At 42.1% G+C, this 23,647-nt stretch overlaps 1 protein-coding gene across 1 annotated transcript in view; it reads right to left on the minus strand.

The window, feature by feature from the left end:
• LOC126278990 (uncharacterized) overlaps positions 1-23,647 on the minus strand; it is a 61,946-nt gene that overhangs the window by 10,125 nt on the left and 28,174 nt on the right. Inside the window, exon 2 of the mRNA XM_049979304.1 lies at positions 14,774-14,955. Coding sequence (XP_049835261.1) covers positions 14,774-14,955 — 182 coding nt within the window. The remainder of the gene's footprint in view (positions 1-14,773; positions 14,956-23,647) is intronic.

Genomic DNA, 23,647 nt, shown 5'->3' on the forward strand with positions numbered 1-23,647 from the left:
GGATAGCAAGCTACACCGCGATGCAGAGCGCCTCTCTTGAAGAGTCCGCCACTTGAGTGTGCTAAACATCTCTGTAACGCTATCACGCTCACCAAGTAACCTTGTGACGAAACGGGCCGCTCTTCTTTGGATCTTCTCTATCTCCTCTGTCAACCCGACCTGGTACGGATCCCACACTGATGAGCAATACTCGAGTATAGGTCGAACGAGTGTTTTGTAAGCCACTTCCTTTGTTGATGGACTACATTTTCTAATGACTCTCCCAATGAATCTCAGCCTGGCACCCTCCTTACCAACAATCAATTTTATATGATAATTCCACTTCATATCGTTCCTTACGCATACTCCCAGATATTTTACAGAAGTAACTGCTACTAGTGTTTGTACTGCTATCATATAATCATACACTAAAGGATCCTCCTTTCTATGTGTTCGCAACACATTACATTTGTCTACGTTAAGGGTCAGTTGCCGTGTTCGCAACACATTACATTTGTCTACGTTAAGGGTCAGTTGCCACTCCCTGCACCAAGTGCCTATCCACTATAGAGGCATCAGGGCTCAGTATTTCTGCAGGGGACTTCCAACGACTCGTTGAGTTTATGCCACGTCGAGTTCCTGCACTACGACGGGATAAATGAGGTCGGACATGATATTAGTAGATATCCCATGACTTTAGTCACTCGAATGTATAGGGTATCAAACAAAATTTCTGACTGGGTTGGTGAATTTAATCTTGGACGGAAAGTCATCGACAGAAGTAGAACTAGCTTCAGACGTTCCCCAAGGAATGTGTGTTGAGACCCCTGTTGTTCATATTGTATATTAATGACATAGCAAAAAATGGTTCAAATGTCTCTGAGTACTATGGGACTTAACATCTGTGGTCATGATTCCCCTAGAACTTAGAACTACTTAAACCTAACTAACCTAAGGACATCACACAACATCGAGTCATCACGAGGCACAGAAAATCCCTGACCCCTCCGGGAATCGAAGCCGGGAACCCGAGGGTGGGAAGCGAGATTGGTACCGCACGACCACGAGCTGCGGACAATGACATAGCAGACAACATTAACAGAAACTTAAGATTTTTTGAAGGTGGTGCAGTTTTATATGCCACTAAAGTGATTTCTGACAAACGGTGAACAAATATCCAGTCAAATTTTGATGCAAGCATTGGAAACTTGTTTTAAATTCTCAGAAATGTTATACTGCTCAAAGCGCAGAACAACGGCATCTTACGAATACATCAGTGATTCACGATTAGAATGAATCGACTAGGAAAAATTTCTGGGTGTGAGATTTCGTAGGGATGTAAAAATGAATGACCACAAAGGCAGAACTGAAGGTGAGGCAGGTGGCAGACTTCATTATAGCGGCGGAATTCTTGCAATAGCAGTCAATCTACAAAAAGAACTGCGTCCAATAATAGAATATTTCTTACGTTTGTGGATCCCAGTCAAGATAGGACTAATAGTGGACACTGAATGTAGGTTATACAAACTTACGATAATAACGGAGTTTGTAAAATCTGAAATGGCAGACTTTTGAAGAGAGACAAAAATCATCCCAAGAAAGCCTATATAAAAAATTTCTAGGGCCACCGTTAAGTGAAGAATCTGGAGATATTTTTCACCCCCCTACGTATCGCTCAATTAAAAACCTAGCAGACAGGATTAGTCTCATTACAGCATACACAGAGGGGTTTAAGCAGTCTCTCCTACCGCGCTCCATATGAAATTGCAATTAGGAAAAAACCAGAGTATGTGGTACCGCTCTAAGTATCCTCTGCCACGCAATTCACAACGGTGTAAAAGTGTTTGTACCTCTAGATGTAATCTAGCTACGACCAAGTAATACACGGTCCAGTAACGTTAATGTGACCACCGCCTACATCCGTGTCAACGCCCAATAACAACTCATAGACAGCAGTTGACAGCAATTGCAGTCGAGAGTATATAAAGTGTTTCGGGGTAGCACGGAAAACGGTGCAGTCGATGTCATAATTTGGAAATGGAGAGATTTACCTGACGTCAGAATGGGGATGATCATTGACTTTCGGGTCAAGGGTGAAAGCATTTCCGAAATGGCTAAATGTGCACACTGTTTGCTTGTCGATGTGGTTAGAGTGTACCATGCGTGGCAATATGGTGCTATCCAAAACCAGCGCTGAGGCAACTATAGTGCACCAAGGGGCATAGCTGACACGGCTGGACTACGGCTGCGAAGATGTGCACGGGTGAATAGATGTGCAACTGTTGAGTATAGATGTGCAACTGCGAACCAGGGGGCTACTCACAGCGTCTCCTCAACGACCGTTCAGCTTACGTTGCTGCGTATGGGATTCCGCAACTGGTGCTTGGTTCAGGCAGCATGCAGACTGCTATTCATCGGTGACGAAGGGTGAAATGTGCACAGCAGCAGAGCATCTTGACGTACACCGAATAACGACAGGTGACCGTTTAAGATGAAACACGTTTTATGCTCCATCGGATAGATGGCAGTTGGCTCGGACAGCGTGAAACGTCTAAAAGAAAACATCCTGCAACAATCCTCGGAAGCATCCAGGACGGAGGAGGGAGTGTTGCGATCGGAGGAATATTTTCGTGGCATTGCCTGGGCGATTTCGTAATTATGGATGTATGCACCTATCCTTGGGGACCATGCCCACCCCTACATGCAGCCTGTTTTTCCTCAGCACGGACGCAACTAACAGCAAGACAATGCAACGTGTGACACAGCTCGCAATGTGTGTGCGTGGCCGTAGGGCACAAGGATGAGTACACCGTGCTGCCCTGGCCATCAAACTCCCCGGACGTAAACACAATCAAGAATCTGCCGGACCACTTCGATCCAGCCGTACACATAAAGAATCCTCAACCGAGAAATCTAGTGCAGCTAATTACAGCACCGGAGTCGGCGTGGCTCCACTCCCCTGTTGATGATCTCCTGATCCATTGACTCTGTTCCTGCACGCCTCGCAACGATCCGCGCTGCAAAAAGTGATTATTCAGGTTTTTCACAGGTGCTCACATTAATGAGATTGGATAGTGTACGTTGGAAACCATTAATTAAAAATATAATTAATTCTTTTTAAACGTTTTGAGTGACATTATTAAGTGAAATAATCATATGGGACAAAAATTAGTCACCCTTAGGGCACCTCACGTTAATACTTCGTAGCACAGCCTGTAGCCTTGACAATGACCACAATTCTACGAGTAAGAGAGAGAACACAATTTTCTTCAGGTATGTCGTGTCCATCAGAGGGCACTCATTGATGATCAGGTCAAGGCGAACGACCAGACTGCAGGCAAGTTGACTGAATGTTATCCGCTGTTCCAAAAAGATAAAAAAAATGGTTCAAATGGCTCTGAGCACTATGGGACTTTACATCTATGGTCATGAGTCCCCTAGAACTTAGAACTATGTAAACCTAACTAACGTAAGGACATCACGAAACACCCAGTCATCACGAGGCAGAGAAAATCCCTGACCCCGCCGGAAATCGAACCCGGGAACCCGGGCGCGGGAAGCGAGAACGCTCCCGCACGACAACGAGCTGCGGACTGCCAAAAAGATCCAGACATATTCCATATTCTGTATGACTAAGATCGGGAGATATCGCGCTCCATTTGAGGTACGTTAAGGTGCCTGAATACTCGTCAAATCAAGAACGCATGCATGCAGCGCAGAGAACATGACTCAAATCTTTGAAAACGTGAGCGTCCACAGCATACTCATCTCATGAGGTAGATAAATGGGCCACATTTCGTAACCGATAATGTTGAAACAGACATCCTCGCTCTTGTTTACGGCAACCTTGAATGAATAGGCGCAAGTTATGACGCGAGAAATACCTGCAAAAGTCACGGAGCTACTTTTAACCTGAACTACATTCTCCACTCACTGCATGTTAACCCTCTGAGTCTCTACAATATTAAAAAAAATATAACTTTAAAATTTTTCACTTAAGTAATCTTTATTGTTATGGTAAGCAACGAACACGAGAAGAAACTGGCAATAAGTGTACAATCAGTTGTTTTAAGGTGGTTACACTCTGGAAGATAAATGTAAAATTTTTCATGAAATTAACCTTTATTATCACAGTAAGCAACGAACACAAGATGAAATAGGCAAAAGTTAAATAATCAGTTTTTTAAGAAAGTGGCTTCACTTTGGAACCACTGGGACATGCAGTTTTCACGTGTTATATACGAAGATAAATTCGCATTTTTCCCATACAAAATCCCACATCTCGAAATTTCCATGAACTCATAACACCGAAAACAAATTATCCTAAATAATAACCAAAAATGGGCCTAAAACTTAATAAATTTTGTAACACAGCTAAATACTGTCCCAATGGTTTCGTTTCGATAATAGTCATAAAAGCAGTACTACAAAGTCAAATTTGCGTTACAATAACTTAGATATACTTACTGTCACTATCAGTGATCCCCTGAATACGGCCACTACAAAAAACAACAAGTCATAATCTCCTACAATCGCGCACGACAATCTCAGCGCCGACTGTTCCTTTCAACGCTATATGTGAGCCATACAACGCACTACATTCGTAAAAGTACTTCAGTATACCACTAGAAGTCTCTGTTTTGCAATATCATCGGTTGTTACGTGCGTAAGACACTGGTACTTTAGGCTGAAACCACTGGGGTTCAAAGTGTTAAACGCTTCTTTGTACTTTCGGTGCACTCGACGCATGGTACTATTTCAAAAGAGTCAAAATCGCAACTCGTCACATCATACTACACGCTTACAGTCAACTACTATCCAATGCTGGGTTGTGTTTGGCCCATGAAGAAGTGTAGCTTTATGCTTTGCTTTGGGAAATGGCCGTTTGACTGGTACACGGCTCCAAATACCCGCAGCACACTTAGCAGTGTCCGCTCGGAAACTGTTTCAGGTACACACGCATCCACTAACAGTAGCAATAATTCCTATCGGGTTTGAAAGCGACTGTCATTGACAAGACAAGAAAGTCGTTTCCTGACGCTACCATTTATGACCTGTTTACGACCACTGTCCTTATGACGTGTTGCATGGTTGCCAATCGTTCACCATTCTTTGTAGGCTCGTCTGACTGTCCGTGCTGGTACACCAACAAATCGTGCAACTCCATTCACTACGTGGTCATGGGCACACCCAAGTAAGAAGTCTCATTACTGCCGTTCTCTCACGTGTCCACCTCGACCCATGTTATTTTGATAATTCCCTATGAACTACTGGCTCAAACACACCGCTTCACTGCCCTGCTTTTTTTAAAAAATGGCGATTCACATGGTCGCTTGGTACCAGTTCTACACTCTCTAGAAGGTTCCAAATAAGCATTGTGCTCTTTTACGGTAACTATTTTATGAGGTGAGCCTATCCATTGTGCTTATAGAAAATCAATTGTGGAGCACTTCCATGAGACATCACGGTAGTAATAGTTAGGAGATACGGATATGTTTTGCTACGTTACACAGGAGATGTCCGCCAAACGCGATAGAGTTACTATAACTGCCTTGAAAGACAGATGAGCTCAAACTGCTGGGGTAGAAGATCTGAGTTTGATATGACTTTACTCGCTGGGCTGCTAAGACTTTCACCTGCACCAATAAAATGGGAGGATATGGTCACTTTAGATGGATGAGAGTCAACAGGGCCACGCATTTTGACAATATGTGAGATAATAATGTCGTATCGTCTCTCAAGCTATAACTAACGCAGTATTAAAACTATATTTACCCTAATCATTTATTTAGAGTTAACTTATGATTTCCGGAATAAATTAAAATTAACTTCATTTCTATGCTCACAGAATTATATTTTATCTAGTCGTAGCTCCTTTGTTCTGTCGCTGGATCAATCGTTTAATAATCCAGGACAGAAAGAAGGTCAAAATCTGCCGTAATATCATATGTCTTTAGACAATGTAGAAAATAGCACAGTCGATTGCAAAATCCGTCGTTTTATGACAGCGAACCTAGATTTCAGCTATTTTCGGTTACTGCGGATCTATATTTCAGCTAATTTTGCATAAGTGCTTTATAGGCAGTCATCTAGACTCAATGTAATTACAACGACATATATTCCCATATAAGTTAGGTATGCATGAGCATTAGTCACACTCAATAATCTTTTTAATGCTGTATAACCGTACATTCCTCAAAGAAAGTACAAATTTCAGGAAAGTTTGACTTTATTCTTTGTAGCGCAGTGTGAAACTGTTACATATTATATAGTCATTCATACTTATTGAAACTGAGGTTTATAACTACTACTAAAATACTAATATTTTTATTGTTTAAACGTACACTGCCGGAAAAAAATGGAATACCCAAAAGGACAATATCATTTTATTGACAAGTAGTTGATCATTTTAGGAGTATATGATAAGAAATTCAGATCAAATGAAACACACGTGACACAGTGAAGAGGGCCAAAGAGTCGCACCAGCCCATAGTGTCTCCCGCTCTGGTAGCAATGCAGGCTTGTGCTATTGCTTGCAAACTGTCTTAAAGATGTCGAATGGTTTCCTGAGATAGACTGTCCCAAGCATCTTGCGCCTTTTATTGCAATTTTGTACTGCTACTTGAAGGCTCTGTACAACGAGTAAGTTCCCATTTGATCATGTTCCACAAGTGTTCAGTTGGCAATAAATTTGGTGATCTTGTTCGCCAGGACTGTTGTTGTGCTCCATGAAGAGCAAGATGCGTCGCAGCAGCCATATATGGATGTGCATTGTCGTGCTGAAAGAGCACTTAACGTTCCCGTGAGAGAAACGGCAGTAGTATGAGAAAACAGTCTATGCATTGCAGCAAACAGTGGTTACATAACTGTGCAGAAAAACCAAATGTCACAACGGGTTGTAACTGACGGCCCCCTACGCAAGCCTGGCCGAATACACTCCAGAATAGGCAGCTATGCCATACACGTGTACGTTCATCACTTGCATATAGACGGAACCTACTCTCGGCTTCAATGAAGACAGCAGAGCGCCGTTCCACCCTCCAGTCGACCGTTTCCCGACACCAGAGTATAAACGTGCTTAGTAGTGTCGTGTTCTTAGTGGTAGCCTTGCCGAAGGCACATGTGATCTTAATGTTGCTTTAAGCAAGAGGTTCGCCATAGTCTCTGATCACATAGCAAGTGTAGCATGTGGTGGGATTGTTTCCCCTGTATGATGTTTGGTCGACCACCACTGCCCACACAATGCGTCAGCCGTGACGTGCGTCAGTAGTACATGGACGTCCAGCACCTGGTCTACAACGTAGGAATGTTCCACAGACCACTGCTGAATTAAGGAACACACCACCAATAAACTATGCCCAACATTTGCAGCAGTCCGTCGGTACGTCCGTCAAGCTTCCTACATGCCCACAATGCTACAGCACTAAAATAGGTGAAGGTCTTCAATGGGAGTACGTAATTGTTGGTGAGGTGAGGTTTTTACACTGGAGTGAATGTTGCAAACGCTGTCCACCTCTAAATTCTGCACATTTACTGCCTGATGAGTCATCACAAAGGGTATACAGACAGTCCTCCTCAGTGCCATCTGATCGCCGATGATTGTGATAAATGACTCAGTATAACTACCACCCCTCAAGCATGCACATATTACACCCAGGTGCCAGTCCTTAAGGATGCTGCATTATTTTCTGGCAGTGACTTCAGGCAATTCCGGCAATGACTTCAAAAGTGGGTTTCACAATTAATTATTTGCCTTCCTAACAATGTGTAGATCTGCGAGTATTGGCAATTCCGACGATGACTTCAAAAGTGGGTTTCACAATCAATGATTTGCTTTCCTAACACTGTGTAGATCTGCGAGTATTGATTCTGACGAAATGAAAAGAGAGAAAGCTGAAATTGTGGATACACTGTTATAGCTGACATGCAATTTTGATGACTAGCCCCATTCTAATACTGCCTGCAGGTGTCAGTTATACCACTAGAGCCAACAAAAGATATTTAATTACTCGTGAGCAAAGCTGGAGAAATATCTGATGAAGTTACTAAGAGTGAATAACAGCCGGAGGGCTAGTATTCGTTCACATTTAATGATTATTGTAAAACAAAACATTCTCTCTGTCTTACAAAAGAGAGATAACTGTATAAGATAAAATATGACCTATATCACTACCCCAAAAAATTTTAATATATAATTTGGAAAGTTGCCTTGTTTACTTTCGCCTCTTTTGTCAGAAGTCTGGAAACTATAGTGAAATCTTAATTTGGATCAAACATGCTTCGCTTTAATCTAAAGCATATTCAGTGGTCACTGTTACAATATAGGTGTTTTGATCTTAAAATTTTCTTTCCGAGGTTCGTGAATGCATGCTGTAGCTTACCACTATAAAAAGAATTAATTATAATCGGTACCAACGTTTTCTGCTGTTATTTACGTCATTCTTCTTGTTCTTCCCGATATATGTGTTAGATTTTGGCACAGAGCACTTTTATTAACACTAAACATATTCACGTTTTTGTGTTACCAAGAACCATTGTAATCTCGCCTTTTGTGTGTTTTGTTTTACTGTTATGTGATGCGTTTACCTTTTGTTTGTTTAGTAGGAGTGCGCTCCATGTAAGTGAGCGTTTATATTTTCTGACTAGTGTGTGTGTGTGTGTCTGTGTGTATGTCGGTGTGGGTGTGTGTGTGTGTGTATATATATTATTTTAAGAAGGGAAGACTGTGTGTGTGTGTGTGTGTGTGTGTGTGTGTGTTTGTAAAGGGAACTAAAATGTCTTAGCAATTGTGTGTGTAAATTACTGCATTAATACAGTACAGTGGTGGTTGATCCAGGATGGGCTTATTGCTTAGTTTGTACCAGGGAAATACAATATTCTGTTTTGTTGGAGGTACTTCGATGACATCCTCTGCTTGGCAGATCAACCAGAAAAAAAAATAGGAAAACATGTGGACATAAACACATTAGACAAAAACATTAAGTTCCCCTGAGACAGAACATACAGGCAAAATAAACTTCTTAGATATATCCATCAAAAAGAAAAATAGTCGACACTTATCAACCATTTACGGGAAAAATACCGTGAAAGACATAATATTATATGGATCATCTAACCATCCAGAGACCCAAAATGAATCTCTCCTAAGATATATGCTACACAGACTAAACAAATTACCATGGGACCAAACAACCATGATAGGAGCTGGACATAATTATGCAGATAGTATAAAATGACAGGTACCAGGAATACCTAGTAAAAAACCTGAACAAGAAAATTTATAAAACATAAAAATACAAAGGAGCACAAAAATTCAGAAAGACAAAACATCCACCATAACACACACACCACTATCACCACCGCTGCACAGCAAAGGCACAACACGGAAACTAAAATCCAACACATGTACGGTGAAGAACAGGAAGAATTATGTAAACAACAACAAAAAAGTGAGGAACGACAAGAATTAATACTTTTTGTAGTAGTAAGTTAAAGTATAAGAACTGTTCAAGATCCTAGCAAAGAAAATTGTAAGAGAAAAAAAGAAACACACATTGTTACAGTGGTCACTGAAGAGCATTTAGATCAAAGCGAAACGCATTTCGTAATAATAAGACTTGCATTACACTTGCAAAAGACAGTATTTAATCTTTACAACTTGCACAATGCGGAACTCCCAGACCGTCAGAGCATTTGTCTTCAGCAGTGCAGAAGACTGTGTAATGTTCCCAGCCTGCTCAGTGGAAGTGAAACTGAATCTGAGCCACAAAGCTGGCGAGGCATGAATGCATTCAAAACAGTAATACACATGCAGAGACTGCCATTAATATTCGATCACTACATCATTTCTAGTAGTGTGTGTTTCATTTTCACACAAAAATTTAAAAAGTTAATGTAAGTCCAATAAAAATGTGTTCTCTTAATAAGTAGAAATTGTGGCATGTACTAGCTACTTAAAAAAACCATATTTTCTGAAATAATGTTTCACAGCTTAAATCTGTAGTGTCTTCAATATTCGGCCACCAAGTAATTGTTCTTTAATACAGGAGTGATATTCGAACTCAGTGCTTTGTGGGATTTCTCTTTTTGTTTATAACCACTTTTTCTTGCAATTTTCCAACATTTTTGTGACATTTTTCAAACCCAATTATTATCAATTCGCCTCCACTTTTTTAGGGGCTTCTTTCGAGTTTATTGCACTTCTCATGACCTTTGTGTCGAATTCGTCTCATAAATTCTCTGTTGGATTCACATCTTGTGTGGTGTCTCAGTAACTTTAGAACATTAATAAAGACGTCATTCTTTTAGAAAATGTGATGCATGCTTAGCAAAATATCTATGTGGATTTAGTCCCCAAAATTTCTGTAATCTCGTCCACATTTACTTTCAGGATGGTGCGATATACCATTTTCTTTAACGCACTGGCAGTGAAAGTAATCTTTCCTACACTGTATGACGAAATACAGACCCAAACTAAAGTCCTGTCGTATTTTACAGTGGGTTGAAAATCTTTGCCTTCAGTTAGCCTTCTGTATTTCGGCACGCCATAGTTATACCGCTTCTTGAAAAGAAGTTGAAATCGCTCTGATAAGAATTTACATCATGCCAACATATGACCGTTTATTTAGTAAATACAGTCGTGGCCGTGTAAAAGTAGTTCCTTTTTATTTGTGGATGACAGGCTTCATTGTACTATAGAGATCATTATCAGATCTACGTTCCTTGGTGATAGCAGGAATCACTGACTTGGAGCAGGCCCACGTGGAACAATGCCAGCACAGATTGGCCTGCTCCATGTCAGTGATTTCTACTACCACCAGCAAAGCAATTTAGATCTAATGATGATTTCTTCCTCTACATCTACATCCATACTCCGCAATCTACCTGGTGGTGTGTGGCGGAGGGTACCTTGTGTACCTCTATTGGTCCTCCCTTCTATTCCAGTCTCGTATTGTTCGTGGAAAAAAGGATTGTCGGTATGCCTCTGTGTGGGCTCTAATCTCTCTGATTTTATCCTCATGGTGTTTCCGCGAGATATACGTAGGAGGGAGCAATATACTGCTTGACTCCTCAGTGAAGGTATGTTTTCGAAACTTTAACAAAAGCCCGTACCGAGCTACTGAGCGTCTCTCCTGCAGAGTCTTCCACTGGAAGTTATCTATCATCTCCGTAACGCTTTCGCTATTACTAAATGATCCTGTAACGAAGCGCGCTGCACTCCGTTGGATCTTCTCTATCTCTTCTATCAACCCTATCTGGTACGGATCCCATACTATTGAGCAGTATTCAAGCAGTGGGCGAACAACCGTACTGTAACGTACTTCCTTTGTTTTCGCATTGCATTTCCTTAAGATTCTTCCAATGAATCTCAGTCTGGCATCTGCTTTACCGACGATCAACTTTATATGATCATTCCATTTTACATCACTCCTAATTCGTACTCCCAGATAATTTATAGAATTAACTGCTTTCAGTTGCTGACATGCTATATTGTAGCTAAATGATAAGGGATCTTTCTTTCTATGTATTCGCAGCACATTACACTTGTCTACATTGAGATTCAATTGCCATTCCCTGCACCATGCGTCAATTCGCTGCAGATCTGTAGTAGATCGAAACTGGTCATCCACGAATAAAAAGCAACAACACACACATGACCGCGATTGTGATTACTAAATAATTATAGTACTATTAGGTGGCTGTTTCCTAGAATAGTGGTCTAAAAAATGTTTTATGTGACCGTTTATGTCCAAAATTCTTCCTCGCCGCTCTTCTGTTGTACCCTTTTCACACCCTAGTCGCACCTCTTGCTTGCGAGATAGTTGCAACAGCTAGAGCTGAATTATAAATATACTTAATAGAGGTGCATTAAACGTATTTGAAGTTTCGAATATGAACAATCTTCAGCTGTATAATGGAATGACGACAGTAAAAATTTGTGCCAGACTGGCACTCGAATCCGGATTTCCCACTTATTACAAGGGGTCGCCTTACCGTTTGGCTATCCAAGCACGACTCACAGCCACACGCAGACTTTCATATGTCGTCAGCCATGTAGCTGCAACCTGTACTGATTCATCCATTACGTATATTTTACTTGAAAGTCCTTTCCCCATTGTCGGTGGATAAATTCGATATTGCAGTACCTCTGTTATTCCAAATTACGATGTAATGTTTCTTCGGACATGTATGCACGCACAGGCACTGCAACATGACACTTATTATACGATTGTGCTCAATCTTCTTTATTCCATGAACTATCAGTATAACTTTACAACGCTTCGCATGGTGAAAAGAGTTCTCAGTGTCCTACCTTCATGTTAATTTCCGTGCATTCCATTGTCATTTTATAGACTATGCAGCAGGACATATGATACTACGTTAATTGTGTTAAGGTATTAATCTACATATTAAAATAAAAACTCTTCTGGCTTGCATATGCTTTACAAAATCATGTGAGACTGAAATTACATTATCGACATTCGCTCTGTTTCGAACTCTTTTCAGCATGCATCAGTTTTAATGCAATGCTTTTCCAGTTACAGTTATTGGAGGTTACCAAGACGGAGGTGACCGTTAGGTAGGCTCCTCGGTTTGAAAAAAAGATGCCAGATGTGAGGGAGTACTTCCCAGGAAGGTGACTGACTGTTGGACCAGCCGAGTAATGCCAACCAAGCACATCTGCGGAGATCCCTGAGAGTTCTTTTGTAAGACAGCTATAGCTTTTTGTAGGAACGGCCGTTTCTGGTGGTAATAGAAAATTGTGCCTACCCTAACAATCTTTTATTTGTTTGCAGCAACTGAGCAGTACTTTTATCAGTGTTCTGGCGCAGTCGACACTTGGAGTCTGTGTAGTTGGTGTCCATTACAGACGACCTCGTGGTAGGCGCCATGTTGGCGAGAGTCTGTCCTTAAGGCGTCACACTTGGGTGTAGTAGAAGCCTTTGAAAATAGAGTATGAGGCTTATAACTCGCCAGACGTAATAGTGCTCTTGATTCACGCTATCGGAAAATAACCGCCTGGCGCTGTCTACAAAACGTGGCAAGATGCTACAGGCTACATGCTAGGTGGGACGCAATCAGGCTCCACTGTTACCCCTCACTGCTAGTATTTCCCTCACGCTCGTCTCAACCCAATAGTGGCCTCCTGAATACCATTCCATCCGCCCACGGTCCCCGATAGCTGAATGGTCAGCGTGACGGATTGTCAGTGCTCTGGGCCCAGGTTCGATTCCCGGCTGGGTCGGGGAATTTTCTCCCCCCAGGGATTGGGTGTTGTGCTATCCTCATCGACTGCAGGTCGCCAAAGTGGCGTCAAATTGAACGACCGGTACCCGGCGAACGGCCCGCCCGAAGGGGAGCCCTAGAGATACGATTAAATAAAATAAATGCCATTATGTAACATCTATTTTTAAATGATGCTTGATCACATGAGAAATCTGACATTGAATGCCAGTGCTCTCATTCCTTCCGATCTCAGTGTTTAATATTGGTTTTTCTATTTGTTTGTTCATTTTAAATGCAGAATATATTTCAATTATAAGTCAATTTTGGACTCATCCAATTGTTATGGTTGTGACATGGCCCTTCTTATTTACCTGTGTCCCATAATAATCTCTGATTAATCACTGATCAAAATGACAGATTCATTTACATCTGTAATACGACTAAGTCAAATACTTCCAACGCCACAAGATATGACATCTCATGTTAGTGGAAGTGGCGGACAGGCGAAATGTCCGCCACAGAGGGAACGATAACAAGTAACCAAGCAGGAACAAATATACCACACACAGTGCACATTTATACCAAGTCATGCACTTATGCTACCGGCCGTGGTGGCCGTGCGGTTCCGGCGCTGCAGTCCGGAACCGCGGGGCTGCTACGGTCGCAGGTTCGAATCCTGCCTAGGGCATGGGTGTGTGTGATGTCCTTAGGTTAGTTAGGTTTAAGTAGTTATAAGTTCTAGGGGACTTATGACCTAAGATGTTGAGTCCCATAGTGCTCAGAGCCATTTTTGCACTTATGCTACCGAGTGTGAAAGATCGTTTGGTATCATGTACCAACACCATCCAAGGGATGTATTTAAGTTGGCAAGGGAATTCTAAGTTTCCGACAGATACCGATAGCAGTCGTATGGGGACACGAGGATCCAATGATGCGCACCCACTGACGTGTGCCTCCAGGGCCTCTGGAATACGAGCGTCCTCTGCCGCCACAATGCAGGACAGCCGGTGGCATCCATGCTGCCAGCTTGCACTACGCTACGTGATGCTAAGAAGACATTGCCTAGCAGATGTGCCTCATATTTGTTGCTATTGTATGAGTTGAACTCTTAGTTCTTGCTGCATTATTTGTAATGAGTCTTCGCACATTTGGAGAAATACAAGTTAAGTAAATCTTTTGTTTACAGTGTTAACTTGGTTTCAAATCGCTTCTGTTTTTGTACAGCTTTCTTAAGACGCCAGTTACCACACGTACCTCCCCATACCGTTGTGTACGAAGTTGTACACGAAGATCCGTTACAACAAGACGATTCCAAATTAACCAGTTTCAAAAATGTGCTTTTCTTAAGATTTTATAGCGGTTCAATGGCGCTCAGTTATTTAACAGTTATCTCTCTATTGATCTGGAGTATTTTTGTGTAATATTTAAACGTAATCATCGGAATGACATCGAAAATCGTTAGAAACACTGTCTGTTCGTATATTACTGACGGTCTGTGTAGCAGATTATACTTGTGCCTTGAGCGTAGCAAGCTAAACTCCGATGCAGAAATGCTGTGTGTACTCACGAGCATGTGCGCCATACAGGTGAGGGGGACGTCTGGGGGCGGCGAGTCGAACGGCGGGCACAGCTCCCCAGCGCGCAGCCCGCTCACCATGTGGTACATGAATTCGTTGCGCAGCTTCAGGTCCTCCAGGGTCTTGTTGCACGATGACAGTTTGTGCAACCACTGCAGAGCCAACTTGCGATCTGAACACACCATACACTGACAAATCAATGTTGTACCGTCCTCAAATTACATTTCGAAATGACAATTTGAGTAACAGTATGATAAAAAGTTGACAACAATACTGAATTTCTAACGGGACAAAACAGACAGAAGTCGAACACTGTCGCTTGCCATTAATTAGAAATATAATGTCTCAAACAAGGCCAAATAATATCGGAAACTGGTGAGGGTATGGTCAATAGTACTAATTACGTTTAATGAAAAACACAATATCGTGTATGTTCTACAGCGTTAATTTGTTTTGCTATCCGGCTCTCAGCTTGCAATCTAGTGTCGATACTTTTCATTCTTTACACTAACGTTTGTGCCGGTTGTGTCACACAGAAAGATCCTACAGAATGAGACCAAACACAATGGAACGGTGGAACATTATAAGAGCAATTAACGATTAGTTGGGCGTAAAAGCGTACTTTCTTCACAAACCAGAAAAACCTACTTTACCTGAAGTCTACACAGGTAAAGGGTCATCAAACGAAGCTGAAACGTGAAACAAAATGCCAGCATGAGTCGTCGACGACAATGAACGCAGTGTGAACGTATGAATTCACATGGGACAGAATGATAGCTCTAAAAGAAAAATTACTTATCATACCATGAAGTTTGAGCTTGAATTGCATTTGTTTTAAGTACTACGTTAACGTATATATTTCATCTTGTGAAATTTGTTGTATATAATCCATTGAAGATCAGAATGAATAATGACACCCATAATTACAACTTTAGAAGAAAATTGGACTTATTCATAATTACAACACAAGTGTATGAAAATGCTGCTAACAAAATATTTGATCGCGATATTAAGTGTTTGATCGGCAGAGAACTAAAATTTGAAACAAGTAGAAAGGGTTATTTCCTTGCAACTCTATTGTACAGACGATTTTTTACGTTGAAACGTGGTCCTTATTTCGTACAAAAGTGTCACATTCTCACTTGTATAAGTATTGTGTAAACTCATTCGTTTCACATTATTACCATCATCATGCTACATGTACCTAACGAACCAACCAATTGACTTAACTTTGAAGCAATGAGCTTGAATGCTCTTCAGACTGAAGGATACCATTATAGAACAGTAAGGAAAGGGCAAAGCGTGCAGAGACGACTCCATACTGCAATGAAAGTATTCTTGTTTAATGATGCTCCTTTGTGCTCAGTGTCATTATTATTGCTATTATTGCTATAACACTAATAGTAATAATTATTATTATTGTTGTAGCAACGAGTCCTCCAAATATCCTGTGTGTGATCAGTTGCAGACAAGTCATGATCTCAGCAAATCTATAAAAAAAATACATACTTAACACACTCAAAGTGATGTCAGAATACAACTACTTTCAGCTTAAGAATTAATATTATCAGCGAAGCAATAGTCTCCAAACGGAGACCTCAGTATCAGCACCCTAGATAGTATTTTCGAAAATTGTTTAGAAAAGTCTGATCGTCAAAGAATAACGACAATAAAAATCAGACACCTACATGAAAACGTTACTAACTTTATGTGTCTAGAAAAAAATCTAAAAAGAAATAACAGATAAATTTAATTCAAAAATAAACAAAGTGATCTTTTGGGAATTCTTGCCAAAATACACAATTTACAAATTTATGGGTATTCAATTGAGCTGACAATTTTACTAGCTCTAATCTTTAAGTAAGTTAGTTAATAACTTACTTAGTTAGCTTCATATTTTGTTGATGACTTATAGGATTGACTGGAATGATCTCGAACTAGTCACTTTACATTCACATTATACATTCACATGTAAATGTGGCTACACTCAGACCATTTGCATACTTTTTATTACAATTGTGGGTAATTTCCATACACTAGCTTTTACACATTACCATAACTGAAATTCTTGTACAGAATAGACGGAATTGTCAAGTAGAGACCCTTCTGCTTTGATTTCACATTTTAATTTTGCTATCTGACAGCATTTTATGTCATTGGTAAGTGACCAAAAATTTTGACTGCAACAGTGTGCACTTCTTTTTGTGATTAAGACGGCGTTAATGTGGCATAATGAATGTCATTATTCTTCTGACAATTTAATTATGTACATCATTGTTAGTTTTGAGCTGCAGGGAATTATTTGCAAAATATTTCATGAATATATTGTAAGGCAATAGTCAAAAAGCCTCTAAATAGATGTGGAAAGAAGATTGCAGGTGTGCATTACATATTATTTTCATTGCAATTATTTCTTGAATATGAGTTATCCTGAAACATTTCCCCTAACATTATTGAAAGAAAAAATGCGAAACTTGTCAACTTACTGATTTGTCTCTCGCAAACCTCTGCAGTGATTTGAAATGCAAATGTAGCTGAATTAAATTTTTTTTCAGAGATCCAAAGAATGCTTTTTCAGTTTAAATGCTCATCAGAATGGACACCTGAATGGTATGAAGTACCGACCCAATTTATTATTTCCTCGCCATCTGTTACATTTGTCATTGGTGTACTAACTCTAGATGCATAGAACTGAATAGTTTATGTCTGTTTGAAATTCAGAGTTGGACGATAAGCATAAAACATTCAATGACACTTTGAAGAACGCTGTTTACCATTTAATCTGTTGCCATATGTATACTTGTATTGTATACTTGAACACAACTAGTGCATCCAGAAAACATTCTGCTTGTTATATTTTAGAGTGAATACACGAAATAATAGTGGACCTAAGATTGAGCCTTGTGGAACCCCAAAGTATTTTCCTTCAATCAGAAGAATCTCCCCCAACTGTATTGGTTGAATTATTAAGTATAATTGCCTGCATTCTTTTGGTTAGATATGGCAACACCCAATGCATGGTTATACCATCAAGTACATAAAACGTCAGTTTATCCAGAGGAAAATTGTGATTCATAGTTACAGAAAATGACATTTGGCGTCTAGTGGTTGTAAAATTTGGTGAGTGCATGTGTAAAGAGCTTGTCCAGTTGAGCAACTTTTCTGAAATACAAATTTTTATCAAGTACTTAAACTTCCACCACAAATGGATTGTGGTGATAAATATATCCCTGGTCTTGCATGCCTTGATATTTGACTTCACACTCACCGCTCTCCAGTGCCCTTACACTGAAAGTATCTGGTTTGAAGAACCGTCTGACCACACACACTCATGATCGCGTCTTTACGCTAACTGCAGGGGAGCAGTGCTGGGAGCTGCAGTTGCACCACCCACCTCACACATTCCCATGCATGCAGGTAGGGACAGATATCTCCATACACGGCTAGCTCGTGTGACATGCAGACTGGAAGTTGCACTAATCCCCAAAAAAGCCTCAGGTGATCGCAACCCTCTGCACTGTTGCTCTGATGGATAAGAGATGTAAGGAAGAAGGACCTTTCCACTATCACTAACATCAGTCGTCCTGCTCTGATTATAGTGCTACAGATTGCCAGTGGAAACAACAAGAAACTTTGATAATACTTACATAAAATTTCCACAAAGATCGCGAAAAATTCCACCTAACAAGGAGTTGTGGAACAAGGGCGACATCAGCGCAATTTATTAGTGTAGGTTCCGTACATTCAGGGTCGAACATACATGCAGGGGCAAACATATTGCTATCTTTTGACTGACAGGTCCTTAACCTATATTGTTCTGCTAAGAGTATTATGACCCCCTGGCGGTAATCCATACTTAACTTATGTTTTGGTAAATGTGCCACTGGTCCCGGCGGAGGTTCAAGTCCTCCCTCGGGCATGGTTGTGCTTGTTTGTCCTTAGGATAATATAGGTTAAGTATTGTGTAAGCTTAGGGACTGATGACCTTAGCAGTTAAGTCACATAAGATTTCATACACATTTGAACATCTGAACATTTGTTTTGGTAAATGGTTTTCCATGTCACCCCCACCCCTCCCCAACCTCTCAGAAGCCTGGCACCACTTCTGATATCAAATTAATCTACTTATCGACTGAAATGACTGAAAAAAATTGCCAGCTCAATTGTGTCAGTTACAGTATTCAGGAGTTGCTTCAGGTTATTTGAATAGCCCCCTTCCACAATTGTATCAATTTGATTCACTAATTAATTCATTAAATCGATATCCATCAGTGTCCCGTGTCTCCTCTCCACTTCTGGAAATATTGATTGATCGATTGCAGTGTATGGAATATTGCTAAAGCAATTTAGACAATGTGTGGAATACTTTTTATTTAAAAATGGAATATAGTGTACTTAAAGGATTTGTCAGGAAATCGATTGTAGTGTGTGGAATATTTAAACAAACCCGCGATGGCTGTCGGCTGTCTCACTGTGCGGGCCTGTACAGCAGTATGCTGAGGGCTTATGCGCTGGAGAATGGAATCGTAGTGGTCGGTGCTGGCCGCTATAAGGAGCACTGAGCTAATACCTCTCCAAACAAGAGCACACTGGCTGTCAGTATCCACCATCATCTCAAGTGGGCTGTCTGTCTGAATGAACCAAGCTGTTCGATACTAGTGGGTGAGAGAGACACCCTTCTTCCAAAGCAAATACCTGACAGGGAATCTATCCAGAAATACTGCTCAAGTTAATAAATAATTCATTTCTGGTAGCATGATCATGATGGGGATATAAGGTGGAAACGGTAGCTAATTCACACACACAAATTAATGATGTCACGAAAGTAGTAGCAGGGTGACTCGAAATACACTTTAAAGAAAGATCGTTTCATACAAAGAGACGGAGAGCTGTAGCTTGCTTTTCAAGAGAACTAGCATGAGATACTTCATTCTGTCATAGACTCTACAATGCCTCAGCCTTCATGGACCATTTTCTTTTGGTGCATTTCACGAACTGCTTGAGGAGTTATAAAATCTGGTGCAGAATATGACATTTTGAAGGTGTCATGAGTACTGGTACAGAAGATGTGCCACATGAAATATTAATAGGGTATACCACGTGATAGGATAGTAACAACAGCAAATACTACTGTAATGTATAGAGAAACATGATTTATTCATGGCTAGATGCATAAGATCACTTAAAACAGTCTTAGATCCCATGTATTCACTTTCCAGACGTCCATACACAGAGCACACTGGTGTCGCTGCACTGCGCTAACGCTCAGACGGCAGGAGAAAACTACCGCTATAAACGTAACCTATGGTCGCAACCGTGGAAGCTCGTGTCAGCCAGAGAGAGCCTGCAAGCCATAGAGGATCCAAGCCCCAGAAGGATCAGAGTGGTAAGAGTTCGAATGCTATCAATACTGCCAGCACACACATGTCGTATTGAATCTTCTCAAATTTCCACATAGTATACTAGCATACTTGCAACGCACGCGATCCCAAGGTGGCTCACTGCGAAATGGATCTTTGTTCACTATTCACCCGTCCAGGACGCAAGCCAAATTGTCATAAGCCGTGGCAGATGGAACTTTTCTCATACCCTCTGAACTAATGAACAAAGGGTGGTCAAGCCCCAACCCGGAACAAAGGCGTCCACTGAGATCCTGTTTTTACCCGGAACCTGCCTACTTGCTGCTATGCTTTCTACAGCCATTTTCAGACTCACAGGAATATTGGGAATCAGCCACATATATTATCAGTGTAACTGTAGTTAAATATTACGATTACTGCTGCAGTATGTCGCCGAGCGATGTACTGGAAATGTCTCCTCTTACTGGCTGTGGTTCTGGAACGAAACTCAATATCTATAGCGCACATAATTTTCCACATATAATCTCTTGCATACTCTCGCGAATACCGACGTGCTGAATGTATACATCTCTTATGACAAGACAAAGCCATTTTCTTTGCACTTCTTTCATCGTCCAACATATACACATTGTAGTTGGCTGCATGGCTGGGGCAGCCTGTGAGCATGGCGAGACATAGGGATGCTTTTCAGATGCGTTTGAGCAATCTGTGATAGTGTAATTAGTGTTCCCTTAGACAATCAGAAAGAAAAATGCGCTACAATTGTTTAAATATTCCACACACTGCAATCGATTTCCTGATAAATTCTTTAAGTAAACTATTTTCCATACACCACACATTGTCTAAATTGTTTAAACAATATTCCATACATTGAAATAGATAAATCAATATTTTCAGAAGGGGGAGGGTAGGCAAGGAAAACAAAGTGATTCGATTTAATTAATTAATTAAATTTATACAGTGGTAGGCGGAGGGATATTCATATAACCTCAAGCAGCTCATGAATACTGAAAGCGTCACAATTGAGCTATTTCCAGCCAATTTTTTTCAACAAATTTAATTAATTGGTCAGTCAGTTTTATATCAGAAAGGATGCTGGATTTCTGAGAGGGTGTTGAGGGTTTGGGTGTGACACGGAGAACTACTTAACCCAACAACAGGTTAAGGATGGATTATGCCCACCATGTCATAATCCTTCTAGCAGAAAAATAGGTTTGCCCCGGAGTGTATGTTTCCCTTGAATGTAGGAAATTCACACTAACAAACTGTACTGATGCCAACCCTTTATCCACTTATCATGATACCACAAATAAACTGTATAAAACGCACGACCACTAACATGCCTGAGCAGATGCATGGTTCTAGAAAAATAACTCCCTTACTCAATTTTATTGGGACTGTTGCAACAATATGTCTGCTTCCCACAGTGTTCAAAAGTCTTGTATCCTGACCTGCAGACAACAAGTGAGTGTTCCTAGCTCCCCAAGCAACATTGGTGGGAACTTCTGACTGGTGATCACATCACAAAGAGTGATGAGATCCATCTCCATGTGTATAGACAGACAAAAGTAAATCAAGTAATTAAATTTCGAAACCACTCCATATTTATCAGGGTTTATGTATGCAGAGGCATTTGAGAACACAAGTACCCCCCCTCCATACACTGCCCCGAACCCACATGATCAGGAAGGCGGCGAAACGCATACTGAGCAGTAGCTCACTACTCACCTGCCCAGAGGGCACCTCGAGGTCGCCACCTGGACAGTGCAGCGACCATAGAGCCGAATTCGACTTCCTCTGATATTTGATACCTGGGAAACCACCTCTGTTCTCTTTCTCAAGTGGCTACTGAGGCATAGCTTTAAGTTCTGCGGAATACCCCCTTGTTCTATATGTAGTTATTCATTGTAAGCCATAAAAATGAAACATGCAGTTCCCAAAGATGTCATCATGACATTACCTGGAACACCCAACCCCCGCATCGCCCGCCGACCCTCACCGCTGTGATCACTCGGCTCAGTCCAACGATCACTGAGGAGGAGGTGTTGGCGCAGCTCAAGGCGCATCCCACACTGGAGGTGCGGGCGGTCCGCCGCATTTTCAACTCGTCCGGCCCCACCCGCCTTATGCGGGTTTTCTCCGAGGACGCCCCCTCCATTGACCGTCTATTGAAGGAGGATGCCCTCCTCTTCCACCAGCGCTATAAGGTCGACCCCTCCCGTTCTCCTCTTCAATCCCTGCGATGCCAGAGGTGTCTGCACTGTAACGCACACCCAACAGCTGAGTGCGGCGAGGCCCCCACCTGCCCGCATTGTAAACAAACGCACTTCCTCCGGCAGTGTCCTAACCTACAATCCCCTCCCTCCTGCAATACCTGCAATCTCCCCCATCCCAGCTACTCCCAAAAGTGTAAAGCCCGACCCCCTCCGACCACTCCTGAACTCACTGTACCTGTCCATCCTCTGGACGCTCCCACCCCTCCTGGCAATTCCCTTCGCCCCCCCCCCCCCCCCACCGCTGAGGACATCATCAGGTTCCTCACCATTGTCTTACAAAACGTCCACCCTTTCCAGCGCTCTCACACCCTTCAACAGGTCTCCCTCTCCGCCCATTCCATTTTCCACTTGAAAATGTATGCCACCTACTCCAACAACCAGGTCCATTTCACCTTCTCCCGTCTTGACACCCTTGTCTAAATCCCTGTCATGGCGCGACAGCACCGTATCCTTTTCAACAACATCTGCTCCCTTCCCGCCAACAAGAACCTCTTCCTGCGCACCCTTGCCACCCACCGCGTGGATGCCTTTCTCCTCAATGAAACTTTCCTCCAACCCCACCACACCGTCCACACGTCGCCCTACCTCCTTCACCGCTCCGATAATCCCCTCCCGATTGCGCGTGGCGGAGTTGCCATTGGTCACCACCGCCAGCACCCAGTACGGCTCCAAACTCTCCTTCCCGACCCCACCGAACACCTGAACCTTAGTCTCCTCCTCCCTGGCCTTACCGTCACCTGCGCCACCATCTATGTCCGCCCTAACGTCCCTATTCCCTTCGACTTCCTCTCCCACATTGACCGTACCTTCTCCTCCTACGTGATCGCCGCCGACCTCAACATCCATAGTCGTTCTGCCGCCCAGTTATGGCGGTGGCATCGGTTCCTCTCCTCCCTTCAAGGGGATCTCATCCCCATCCCCCAGCATACCCGTCCGGAATCCAACTCCCGATGTTCTCCTTTCCTCCCCTAACCTCCTTGGCCGCATAACGGTGGATGTCCTGGAACCTATTGGTAGCGACCATCTCCCTGTCCTCCTCACCATTTCCGACGGTCGTCGCCCTCGCCCCAACCCTCGTAATGACCCTCCCCCAAAGTATATCCATGACTATTCCCGTGCCAACTGGAATGCCTACCGGGATACCCTTCACCTACCGCCACCCTGACGATGTAACCCATGCCGCCTCCTTTCTCCAGCAGACCTTGTCTGAGGCCGTGGAGGCCCACGT

Source organism: Schistocerca gregaria, chromosome 6 (genome assembly GCF_023897955.1).
Source record: "Schistocerca gregaria isolate iqSchGreg1 chromosome 6, iqSchGreg1.2, whole genome shotgun sequence".
NCBI lineage: Eukaryota > Metazoa > Arthropoda > Insecta > Orthoptera > Acrididae > Schistocerca > Schistocerca gregaria.